This window comes from Amblyomma mixtum, chromosome 5 (genome assembly GCF_055824585.1).
Source record: "Amblyomma mixtum isolate Tamu chromosome 5, ASM5582458v1, whole genome shotgun sequence".
NCBI classification, from domain to species: Eukaryota; Metazoa; Arthropoda; class Arachnida; order Ixodida; family Ixodidae; genus Amblyomma; species Amblyomma mixtum.
In genome coordinates, this window is record NC_143016.1 from 134,996,332 (window position 1) to 135,009,738 (window position 13,407).

Below are 13,407 nucleotides of genomic sequence, written 5' to 3' on the forward strand. Positions count from 1 at the left end.
GAGACATCGTAGACATTTGCCGCCGTTTTTGTTGCGAAAGCAACACTACGCTAGTCGCCGAACCATTTCACGGAGCTCTGGAAAGGCCAAGCTGCGCATACGCGAGGAGCGGGTGACGTCACGCGGCGCACAGCTGGCGCGCCAGGGCCGCCGCCGCACGCTCTCCATCGCTCGCCGACAGTCTCCCTCTCTCCCTCTCTGATGCGCAGTAGCGATTGCGCATCGCCACCTGCGTGGCTTGTTATATAAACTTGGCAGTGGCTTAGCTCTGCTATATCTGTTCTCGCTTTGGCGAGCGCGGCTTCGGCCGCTTATCTGTTTTTTGAGCAGCGTCCGCACCGGCACGCGCGTCTTTCCTTTCCTCTCTCTCCTTCCTCTGATCTTTTAACTCTCCTCTATCTGCACGTGGCAGCGGTGGTGGCTTGGCTCGAGCCAGTAGCAGGCCCGTGCAATTTCCTTTTCATCCTTCTCTCAGTCACAACAACAACAGCATAGCTCTGCTATGGCAGGATATATGTAGCGTGAGGTGATCTCGCTTCGGCGAGCGCGGCTTCGGCCGCTTATCTGATTTTTTTTCAGCAGCGTCCGCTCCGGCGGACGCAGTTGTTGCTGCGACGCGCGTCTTTTCTTGCCTTTTTTCTCTTTCCTCTGATCTCTTACCTCTCCTCTATCTGCACGTTGGCAGCGGTGGTGGCTTGGCTAGAGCCAGTAGCAGGCCCGTGCAATTTCCTTTTCATCCTTCTCTCAGTCACAACAACGAGGTGTCCACATCTCGATGGAAACCTGAACCAGAGGAAAGGCGCCTAACTGCCCTCTTGGAACAGTGGACACCTCAACCATGCCTTAAGCTAAGTGGTGGTAGCGACAGCTGTGTGCTGTATGCGTTGGCATTGACAACGTTTTGCCGGAAACGCGGCGCTGAAGCCATAGGCCGCCGGCATTCGTTGTGTTCATTGGCGTTGGCGTTGACCAATCATTTTAAAGAAAGGAAGTGCGCATTATGCTCTCTGGGTCACTGGACGGCTGAATCGTGCTTATAGGTACTTGGGGTGACGACAGAGAGAGAGGTGAGCTGTAGGCATTGACTCAGTACTTCATATTTGTTGTACCACCACAATGCCCTATGTTTCATTATCCCGGCGTCTCTTCGCCTTTTTGCCCTAAGAGACTGTTCGGGCTTTTCCGTGTATATCTGCCCTTCGTTTAGCCATATCCCGAGGTATTTGTATTCGGCCACTCTGGGTATTTCGTGGCCTTGTAAATTGTAAGCACCTGATCAGTTGTATCGTTGAAAATCATCACTCCTTACTTAGTCGCGCTAAAACTGAAACCTAGAGCGTCTCCAAGCTTCGTCTCCACAACAATTAACCAAAGTTTGAAAATCTTCCTGGCTGTCTGCTAATAGTACAATATTGTCCGCATACATTAAACCCGGGAGCCGCTGCTCAACTATATTTCCGCCTAATCTGTGCGACAGATTATAACCTAGATTACTTCCTTGTAGCCATCTTTCCATATTTATCACATAAAGCATGAACAGCAGCGGTGATAGAGGACAGCCTTGTCTTAATCCTCTGGGTACCCCCACAGTTGTACTTTTAATCCCTTCCAATGTAATTTCAATTTTATTGTCTCGGTAGATTTCCTGTAAAAAATCGATTACCTCATAACCGATACCTAAATCTTTTAATATGTTCTTCACATTCTTCAGGGATGACACTCCACTCGGCGGTGCTTTCGGTTCCTAGTGGGGGAGGAGTTCTCTGCACGTGTTCATCCACGAACGACCTTTCCTGCCTTTCCTCAGCCAACAACTATAGGCCCACGCAGAAGTACGCATAGCCCCCGCACGCAGCGTCCTCAAGAAAGAAGGCGCGGTCAGGCTCGTCAGCCTCCTTTTGGCAGACTGAACAGTTCAAGTGCAGCACGCGGAAGGCGTGCCCACATATGGTTCACCCCTCTTTGATCTAGAGCTCTAGATAGGCGAAGCCAGCGCTCGCAAAATAAGCTCGGCCACCACATCATTGCAAAGGAATCGTCGTATAAATGGTTGGTTGGTTTATGAGGTTTAACGTCCCAAAGCGACTGAGGCTATGAGAGACGCCGTAGTGGAGGGCTCCGGAAATTTCGACCACCTGGGGTTCTTTAACGTGCACTGACATCGCACAGTGCTCGGGCCTCTAGAATTTCTCATCCGTCGTATAAGTGACGGAGTGAGCTTTGGCGACCCAACCCACTTCACCTGGCTGCCGTGTAGGCGAGCGCTTGTTGAAAAATGTCCATCCTACGTCGCGACTCATGAAGACTATTCTCGCGCGTACGATTTAAAAAAAAAACACACTCATCCAAAAATTTCTTACCTCTGCTAGTTCTTTTAAGCGGGAAAACGAAAGTTCTCTCTTTCCTGAGTTGATTGAAGAGAACGGATAGACGAAGTTCGCAATATATATATATATATATATATATATATATATATATATATATATATATATATATATATATATATATATATATATATATATATATATATATGCAGGGGCTCCAGAACGTTTGTGGGACTGGGGGCAAGTATTGTCTTTTGCTTCATCATCATCATCAGCCGGACTAGACCCACTGCAGGGCAAAGGCCGCTCCCATATAGCTCCAATTAACCCGGTCCTGTGCTATAGTCGGATGCAACTTAAGTCTGCAGTGGAGCTCCGCCCACATTCAGCCTCCGCGCACAGAATCCCTCCACGACGAAAAAGTAGTCTGTTGCTGAAACGTTTCTTGTTACGTAAACAAGAAGCTTAGCACAAGAAAAAAATTATGAGCTCTACAGTTTTGATACATGGATTGTTTGATATAGTCAAACATTAAAAAATTGATTACGTTTACAGTTTCGATTGGCCAGCGGAGTAATACAAGACGCCCCGGACCGCGGCCCAGTATTAGCAACTGCTGTTTTTATAAGTTGTATCCTACTATAGCTGCATCCACTTGACTCCTGCAAAATTCTTACTCTTGTTAATAATTAATGTTTTAATTCATTGTAGCCGTTTCAATTTTATATAATTGCATCCTCGCTTATTCTACTTTGGTATATACACTTTAAAAATGGTTAGAAATTTCATAATTACTGAAACCTGCGCACACCGCGCAAGTGAGTAAACGGATTCGAAAGCTGCGAAAAAGACATCAGGTGCTTCCCGCTGCCAGCCAGAATACAAATACGAAGGGGCATTAGAAGCACATCAATAATCGAAGTGGTGACAAAAAATGTGACGCAATATACCCTGTGCAACCTCGCTTTCATCCCAGGCACGAAAAAGTTGTTGATCTTCTTTTGAGACCCAGATATCTTCCGAGGCAACGACATTGTAAATCTGTAGTTATTAAAAAATACACTCAAGTGACGAGAGACGTGCAAGTAGACCGCGTTACGTTTCGCCACCGCCGTGCGATATCAACGCGGCGGCAGTGGACGCAGGAGTATCATTCCGAGCAACGGACAATTCGCTTGGCCGACTGCCGCCCAGACAGGGTTGCCGTTGGTGTACCGTTGGGAACATTTTAAAAGGAGCCAAAGCTTGAGCTGAAAGTAGCCAAAAGTGGCCATGCCATTCAATCTTAGCGCCAAATTTGTAGCCAAATAGAATAGAAGCGATGTTAGGAATATGATTGTTCTAAAAAAACAGTAACTCTTAATATTTTAAATCAATGCAAGAAACAGAATAAAGAGCAGAAAGTTTTTGCCCTTTTTCTTGGGTTTTAAGTCAGGTATGTCGCAAATAGATGATTTATTAAATGATGAGCGTGTAGATATTGTGATCTTGCGAGAGTAATTTTGTCACGATGTAGCCAACAACCTAGTAGGACACAAGCTGTTTTAGCCTTCAAGCTTTAGATCGAACTTGTTTGGTGTAATCAAGGTAAGGCTGTGGAGCTGCATTTGCTGTGGTCTTTTTTTTTTTACCAAGTTATCACAGAAGAAATCGCGTCAGCTCCAGAGTTAGAAACTCCAAGGGACAAAACTTTGGGGCTTATTGCGCCTTGTGTGGAAAAGGCCATTCGCCGCGTCTTTGTACGATCCGGCCACTGCGTGCCATAAACTCAAACACGATGGCTGATCAAGTTCACGCTAATTGTTTGCATTTACTGCATTTCTGACTCTAGATCAATGGAGGAACATCTATAATATGTGCAGCGGCAGCTTCAGTATACCTTCATTGCTCATCGCGCTTTCTTTGTCATCAGGATTGATGGCATGCAGCCTCCGCACTGCACCGCATTTGGAAGCCGCTGCAGGAGTTGTATCGCCAATTGACTCAAGAACTGGAAGCAACACTCTATCTCGGCTCGTTGGCCTAGTGAAATCTTTTCGCGGGGAATGTCACTTTCTTTACCGTCGCGCTGCGCGCGCATGTAAGCTACATAGCTACTCTAGCCGTGCGTAGGGGTACCTCGATGCGAACCGACCCTGCCGGCGAGGATGCTGCGAGTTAAAAAATGGCTAATAAATGCGCCAAAATAAAATTTAAAAGTAGCCAGGGAGCCAACCTGAAATTCTCATCGCCAGACAGGTTTGAAAAGTAGCCAATTTGGCGCCAAGCAGCCACCAACGGAAACCCTGCGCCCAGAGCCGACTCGGGAATCGTGTCCAGACAGATCCACTTGCCACGTGTCGTCGTGTGCATGCGTGCGTGTGTGTAAACGCTTGTGAGATCTCGGGGAGACAGGGTTCGCCCCGGGCCGGATAGATCCGGATCACGGCGCCGCCGGGTCTGAGTCAGCGACGCTTGCCATGAACATGACCGCTGGTTCGACACGTGCGCGTCTTCGGAACCTTCCTCCTTTCCCTCTAAAGGATGCTCCCGCCGCTAGGTCGCCGTCGAGACACCTGCTGTGTGGGCGTGTCAGATTTCTCTCTGGGGACAGCTTCTCTTGCCGTTCGTACGAGATGCAGTATTAAACCTTGTTCTTGTTAGACGATGCCCTTGCCCTTTGCCGGAACCTGCCAATGCTCTCAGCGGGACAACGGACGCCAGGTCAACGCCCAAGGGCGTCCGCAGAATTTTTTGCAGGGGGGGGCCCATTGGTTGTTGGCGCCGGAGGGGGGGGGGGGGTATATTCGTAGCGAAAAGGCACTATTTGCGGAGTAAATTTATTTATTTATATATAAATAAAAAATAAGTAAAATACACACATGAAAGAAAATTACAAGCAGCAAATTAAAGCGCGGATTGTAGAGATACATTGGAGTTTATCAACAAAGAAACAATTAAAATTAATAAAAATGCAAAAAGATACTATCAATACTCGAAGTGCTCAGTCTTACTGCATACGGGTTCTCGACTCACCCGAATTGATGACCAGCACACAGCGCAATATGTTCACAAACACGCAACTACAGTCACTCAGTCAGTCTTCCTTGAACAGCAACTGTAGGCGCCTCGGATTTTTCTGGGCGAATTGCGTAGTTACACGGGTGATAAATTCATTTCTGTGCTTCATTACACGCTCTCAGTGCACAGTCATCATATATATTGATTGGAAAAATGGTTGAACGAGTACGTTGAAAACAAAAGATGACTATATATACAACGAAAACTTATTTACAAGATAAATGCACGCTCGCAGCTTCATACACCTCGCTCCATCTTGCTCGCGCATCCGCACAGTCGAGCAACCGCACACACACTGCTCGCCGCTCGTCGTTTTCTCGTCCGCTGTCTTGGTTGTTCTCACCTTCGTTGACAACCCGCCACTAAAAACACCGAAGCACAAACACAGAGGCGCGCACACGTGCAAGGGCTTACTTGCCACAATATCCACGAATGCGCACTTTTGGGGTGTAAGGAACGCCGCGCGACTTCCGAGGGGAAGGGACACCCGCAACTAATTCGGCCGGAAAATTTGTTTTTGTGCTTTTATGGGGTTCAGAGCCCCAAAACGACTCAGGCTATGAGGGACGGAGTAGTACAGAGTTTCGGATAATGTCGACCACCTGGGTCTCTTTACCATGCACTGACACGCACAGTATATGGGCGCTGTTGTGATTTGAGGCCCAGCCAGAGGTGACAGGCGAGCCAGGCAGGCGCCATCGGGCTGCGTTGACCAAAGGCGCTGGTTTTCGGAGAAGACGCAAGGAACGCTGGTGTGGGGGCGCCTCTGGAGACTGCGTCGCCGTGAACAAAAGCAGCTAATCCCCTTTGCCGAAGGTTCTGAAAGCGGCGCTTCTACCGCACCGAGCTCTCCCGTGGATCGGAGGAGACAGCGCGCGGCGGCGGCGCCAACTCGTCGCCCGCTTGCCCCTGAGCAGCCCGACAAAGCGGGGGTGGACACGGCTGATTTGTCCTTCCCCCCTCATGAATTCATCGGTGGCCGGCGTACGAACGTATCATGATTATAGCGAGCGACCTGTGCCCTGTGCACTGTCTGCCTCCGTGTCGCTATCTCTCTAGAGATCAAAGTAACTAGAGCTGTGCACGGGCTCGGGCCGGCCCGAAAGCCCGTACGCGGCCCGGCCCGCGGGCCGGGCTCGGGCCTTGCGGAAGTCTATTCACCCGGGCCCGGGCCGGGCTCGGGCCACGGTATATTTGTCTCGGACGGGCCGGCCGGGCTTCGCGATCGCGATTGCTCCTGCGTGGCTCCAGCAATCGGAGTGCCGAAAGAGACGAGCTGAGCGAGTACCTGGCCACAGAGTCGACCCCTTGCTCAGAGTTTGAGCTATCACAGTTTTGGAGAAGCAAGGCAGCGACGTATACCCAAAGCTTTCTCTTCTTGCCAAGAAAGTGTTAGCCATTCCGGCTACCAGTTCAATCAGCGAGAGAAATTTCAGCGCGGCCGGGTTCATTATGCAGGAGCGCCGCACTTGTCTCAAGCCGTCATCAATGGACGATTTGTCGTTTTTACATAATAACTTGCAGTGATAACTCTCTACATGCGCCGTGTTTGCATATACTAATTTTCATCTAGACCATGAGAGCCAAGCATTTTAAAAACATTGGAATAAACTGATTTTCCTTAAATTATCTCTTTCTGTTTCATCATCACTTCAATTTCAGTTTTGCATGTCGGGCCGGGCCCGGGCCGGGCCTTAACTCGGGCCGGGCCCGGGCGGGCTTAGGATTCTTCAGTGTCGGGCCGGGCCGGGCCTCCGTCAGTAGTTTAGGGCTCGGGCCGGGCGCGGGCTGAAATTTGCGGCCCGTGAACAGCTCTAAAAGAAACAGACACCCATCTCAAGACGGCTCGAAACACATGCTCGCCGGTGCCGCTGCATGTCTGCAACAGGTCGTCCTTCAGCAGAGCTGGCGGTGGCGTGGTTTGAAAACGGCGGAACGACGCGCGCCCGGACGCGGCATTTCGCAGATGTGACCAAGCGTCGAAGCGGGGCTGCTTTTACCCTTTTGGCTGAGCGCACCACCGCCCCTGGCGTGCGGCCATCACTCACGGTTCGAGTGAGTGATTTTCCAGGGGGGTGCAGCCGCCCCCCCTTGCCCCCCCCCCTCCGGACGCCCATGTCAACGCCTACCCTTGGGGCTAGCGTGCGACAGCGGTGGGATGTCGCAGGCGAGCCCCATGTAACAACCGTTATAAGTCTACGTTTGGTACGTCTATGTGCTTAGACCGAAGCGGCGAGCACCGCCGATCGGGCGAACCGTATCAGCTATCGGGAAAGATCCCGGAAAGTTGGGGGGCGGCCCCCCCCCCTCCCCCTGTTCCGGAGCCCGTGTATATATATATATATATATATATATATATATATATAGCTGAATTGGGAGAGGCCTATGTTCTGAATGGCACGTAGCCGCGCTGGCGGTGATTAGTATAGCTGTGCACTTACCACCCAGCAGTTACTCTGTTTCTTCAGTGCAGAACAAAACCAAATCCAGGTTGTGTTTATTCCGCAGAATTTTCCGTACTCAGCTTTCCTGCGCTGGAGCATCATAATTTCCAGAAAACAAAGTTCGTGAAAGCTCGTCGTCTTTAAAAGTTCTGTCAACATTTTGCGAAGTCTGCTAAAGGCGCACTGTTTGTTCATTCGTCCTTGCGTTATAATTACACCAGGGACATCGTCCAACTTAAAGGCAAAAGTCGCTGTAACGAAGACAAAAAGTGAGCTCGTTATAAACTGATACCGCGGGACTGATATTCGGGCGTTGCTGATTTCGAGTCTTCTTGACCAAAGGGCTGCAGGAGAAATTGTAAAATCACATGCGTCATCACGGTAATTACAAACGAACCACGAGTACGGGTGTTGCTGTCATACCTTCGCCCCAGGAGACGGAGAAAAGCGTGGAATGTCGTTTGTTTTACAGAGGTGAAGGCAGTATTTGGAATGAAGCCATTGGAATACGGAGCCGCGGTTGGGCTGCCCTACGAGAAAGGCAACATGCACCGATTAATATTTGCGATGACAGTGGTGTGCGGGTGGTATTCTCAATCCAGTGATGTCATATTCATTACTGGCACCAGCAGCTGGCATGCGAACGAGTGTCAGTGGCAACCTCACGAATGTTATAGGCCGGGCGACCCACTGAGAAAGTCCGCCAACTCAGTCATGAAGAGTCCGCTGTAGACAGGTGCCCACACAAGTGAAGTGAAGTGAAGTGAAGTTTATTTTGACATCGATTTGTCAGAGTTGACGGGACAAAAGGCAATTCATTTTTTGCCTGACGTGGCCCCGTCACCCGTTACATTGCTCAGGGGGGTGGCAAATTACACAGTAAAGTACACAAAGCAAAAACAAGAAAAGTAACAACATCGCATACGTACTACATGAATTATATGTAACGATCAATGACTTACACATAATTAACACAGATGCAATGAAAAATGAAGGAAAAAACAACGCATAGCTAAAATGTAGCTAGGACAAAACAAAAAAATTGAAATAGCAAACAATGAGATACACAGAATTAACATACAGGCAAGGGGAGAAATAGCACGCAAACCAAAAACAATGAAAACCGCATTGCATGCCTCCTACGTCTTTAGGACAACAAAACCAAAAATAGCGAACCTGGACATACACCCAGCGAGTAAAAAAAAAAAAAACTAGAAACTGGACACTTTATGGAGGAGATAGGGACAGAAGGTACATTTAACATTGTTCTTGAAGTTACGGGGGGAACGAGGCTGCTGCAGAAGTTCCATAATACGTGGGTGTTTATTAAGTAAATCAGGAATTAAGTAATCAATGTGCTGCATACCATAATTCGTTCTCATCAGAGGCATTTGAAAATGACTATACCTGAAATCATAAGTCTGGCATAACCAACACGGCAAGACGTATAGACCGAAAGGCAGAAGACTCGATGGAGACCGATTAGTTATTGGAATCGATGTGGGAGGTTTAACGTCCCGAAGTGACATGAGCATCCATGGGTTGCGAAGGACGTCGTTGTGCAGGGCTTCGGATTAATTTAGACCACCCGGGGTCCTTTAATATGCGCTGACAGACAGAGCACAGACCGTCGTGGCCGGGAATCGATCCCGCAACCTTAGCACAAGCAGCCGAACACTAAAGCCACTGAGCCACCGCGGCTGGAGGAGACGGATTAGTAGATCTGAAAGCGCATCCGTCACTACTGCTGCTCTGAAGACAACTTTCTGATGGCTAAAACCAGGGCCAGAAATTGCGCGATAAAATTGGGAGTATATATAATCAGGAAGGGGAATGAGAAAGGCCAACTAAGCTGAGATACATTATAGACTAGCTGTCCTTTTGATTGCATTGCCAGCATTGCTGTGGAGATAATACTACACCGCGGAAATTGTAGTAGGTGGTCCTTCAGTAGAGACTATGAATGAATGAATGAATGAATGAATGAATGAATGAATGAATGAATGAATGAATGAATGAATGAATGTCTGTTCAGAAGCCTTCTCTGGCGTTTGGATGGAGCCCCTATAGTCCAGGATCCTTACCAAGACAGCAGCAGCTATCGCCCGGTCCTCCATGCTTCGCTGGTTTCTAGGTTTGTGTTGAATAATGCATCCTCCCTGCGCTCCTGTGATGGGTTTTGTGTATATTTTGCCGTAATGTATGTAATTGAAAGAAGACTGACTTAACAAAGTAAACAGCGAATTGATTTCTCTGGGCTATTGTCATCCGCGAAACATTATTGGCGCGGGCGAGGTCCTCTTCTATCGACTTCAATTTACAGTCTGTCTGTGATATGTTGTTGCAGCGTTATCGGTAAATGGGGCATATCTCAGCTTTGAAAGAAAGGGTTGTGCCTTCATCTTCTTCGGCAGCTCGTAGAAATGGCATGGTACCATTTCTGAAAGCGTAACTGCAAAGAAAGTTCAGCTGCGGTAAAAACCACCTGCTGTTTTACTGTATGACTTATTATTCTAGAAAAATTCTTCGCTCTTTGGTAGATGCGAGGAAAAAAAGGAAGCCCAGTCTAAGTATTTCCCACACCCCGCTGAACACTGCCTTCTTTACAGAACGTCATCGGCATCAATTATAGCTCTGCCGCGCCAAAACCATATTGCAACCCAACAAAGACGACGTCAAAATTGTAAGCAGTTTCGCTACCTTTTCGCTGGCAACATCTGTTCTGCGCGGAATGATTCTACATTGTTGGTAAGCGCATCTCAGCGTACTTCGTGCGTCGGCTGTCTCTTCGTGCTTCGATGGAGGGGACGCAGTTGTCTCCATTTATGCATCAGGCTCTTATAATTTCGCAGAATTCTCGGGTGCTTCTGATAGGTTTCCTCTAAACTGCAATGGTTCGATGATTAAACAGAGCAACAGTATTATATCAGAGCCTTTGGCTTGAGCTCAGATTGTAAGCAGCACTGCAGCTTTCAACGTTACCCAAAACAAAAAAAAAACAATAAAAGCGATTTCCTGTTCAAAACTGCGCAGTCTCACCGTGCAATTTGCCTTTTCTTTTTCGTTCTACGGCGTTTAGGGTACCCGCAACAGGGAACGCGAAAGCTATGAGGTGACCTCCTGCCATCAGCGTACACCGGTTCCCTTTGTGTAGTCAGAACCAGTCCTCCGGTGTCTGACGTCCGCGCATGCACAAAAACGTGGTCGTGACAGCATGGAACAGGACAAGAAGACTGACGACGGCCAGTCTCCCCAGAAGCCGTCTGACAACAAAGGCACGCCTGAGGGCACGCCGGTGAAGTCTGTGGACGGCAACGAGCAGCAAACGACGTTGCTTCACGAGACCAAAGATGCAACACAAACTACCGACAGCGGGGCGCCCAGCACGTCGGAGACGAAGCCGCGTCGAGCGTCCAGGGACGCGGCTGCCAGGCGAGGTAAAGCCAGGAGTTCAATTTCGGGTCAGAGCAGTGGCACTCCGGACGCAGTCGCGTTGGAGACTATGGCGACCGGTGGCGACTTCACGCCCGACATCAGTGGAAGCGAGTCCAGGAGCAGCGTAGCGAGCATGGACAGCAGCGTTGAGATACGGAAGAAAGGCAAGAAGCCGAAGCGCTCTGGGAAGAAAAGTCGTAAGCGTAGGCACGAAGGTGGTCGTGGCACCGTGGTAGTCGTCAACCGGACTAACATACTGCGCGACCCGTTCTACGTATGCGTCGGCCGGCCGTTCCCGAACGAAGAGGAAGAGGCTGCCGCGGATCCCAACCCAGGGTGTGAAGCGGACAAAGTGGTCGCGTACGTCACCTCTACCACCGTTGACGGCAGTGCGAGCGCCGCCATCGAAAAGGCGGCGCAGCAAGCCGAACTGATAAAGGAGAAGGCCATGCTGGATGCCGTCCTAAGAGACCTCATCGATCTTCTCGAACTTCATTCCGTCAGGCAGGAAAAACTTGACGCGGAAGCGGGACAACCGAACGGCTTGATAGGTGCTTATCTGGGAAAGAAGGGAGAGCATTTTTCGAAACACGAGAACGTGAACCCGAACCTTGCAGTCACGTGCCGGAATGAGAGAGCAGCAATTCACCCTGACGTTCCAGTTTTCGATGCAAACTTGGTGCACCCAGAACATCCTGCTCAGGTCAAGACGCAAGCAATGGATGAGGGACACCCACCGAAAAGTCTAATCACAGGTGAAGAATTGGGACAGGGAACGAAGAACAGCAGTCAAATGAACCAGGACAACCCATGCAGCAACGAACAGCGCCCGGCAAGTTCTGGCATAGCAGCTGCTTCCGAACGCCGCAATGTAGCGGTGCAAGAACACACGTTCGACGCAGCTAACTCCGTCTTGAAGGTTTATGAGGCGCCGTTCGCATTCTTCAGCATGAGCCTGACGGACTCCAGCGACCGCAATCAGCCCGCGCCGTCCAAGGACAGCTCGGGCTACCTGGGGGGATCGGAAACAGAAGCCGTCCGCTCGAAGCCCGACGACGATGACAACGGATTCTTGGACATGGCCTTCGGCGCGGGCTCTTTCACTGAAGATTACGGCCTCGACCAACTGCAGCCGGACGCAGAGAACGCGTCTTCGCCAACGACGGTAGGCGGTGGCTGCAATGCCGGCTGCTGGAACAACCTCCTGCGGCCCATCACGATGGTCTCCAAATACATCCAAACTGACTGCTGGAACGGTCCCGCTTCAGAGTCGTCTTTCTCGGAGGTGGTGCGTCAGACTTCCCACCACAAGAGCTCGACCAAGATTCTGCAAAGGCCCTGCTCGATGCATATCTCGGTACCCCAGCGCCGAGCAGCCACCGGCGGCGGCTCCGACGATAGCTCAGCTGAAGAGCTGGAGAAGATATTTGCCGCGTATTCACCTCCTTCGCAGCCGGGCGGAAAAGACTCGTCCGGAAGAGCAGACATGAAGAAGGGGATGCTGCGCGACCGCAATTTCAACCTGCCGTCCTCGGCAGAGGGTGGAACCGACACTGCGCCACCTTCGACGCCCGCTGGTGCCTCGCAACAATGTGACTTTGGTGGCGGTAGCCAGACGATGACAGTGGCTGAAGAAGGACCCGCGAAATGAGGCGACGAGGCATTTGCCATGGGACCGACTCACCCGAAAAAAAAATGTGAAAGCTACACCAGTTCCTTAGATGAAAAGCTGCTCTATCTGAGATCTGGCTACTCGAAATGCAGCGTTGAACATGCATTGGAAATCGTCTAGGTGTCAAATACAGTTCTTTGAAGGTCCTTGTGAGCTTGTGGTGCTGTCAGAATTGGATCAGATTATGAGTGCTTTAGGTCTGCCCAAACGTAGCCAGATCAAGGCAATGTATCCCCTCCACCCGCAGTAACCCGGTATAAAGCGGCCGCTTTCCTGTTGTAAGAAATTTATTCAAATCGGAAATTTATTCTCCGACATAAAATTTATGAATCTAGGTGTCCCACAGGGCTCGATACTTGTATGGGTGTACTGCTATTCTTGCTCTATATTAAATACTGTTATCGAATGTCATCTATGCTTATCCTGTGCTTTATGGAAACGGTACTATTTTACTAATATCTGGCAATTAGAG

At 49.7% G+C, this 13,407-nt stretch overlaps 1 protein-coding gene across 2 annotated transcripts in view; it reads left to right on the forward strand.

The window, feature by feature from the left end:
- Positions 1–9,863: 9,863 nt before the first annotated feature.
- LOC149343831 (uncharacterized) overlaps positions 9,864–13,407 on the forward strand; it is a 54,248-nt gene continuing 50,704 nt past the window's right edge. Inside the window, exons 1-3 of one of the 2 annotated variants that reach the window (XM_089542507.1) lie at positions 9,864–9,962; positions 10,438–10,576; positions 10,908–12,914. In XM_089542507.1, coding sequence (XP_089398633.1) covers positions 11,043–12,914 — 1,872 coding nt within the window. In that variant the 5' untranslated portion in view covers positions 9,864–9,962; positions 10,438–10,576; positions 10,908–11,042. Of the gene's footprint in view, positions 9,963–10,437; positions 10,577–10,907; positions 12,915–13,407 lie in introns of those variants that run through there. The other variant, XR_016282729.1, reaches the window with a different exon arrangement.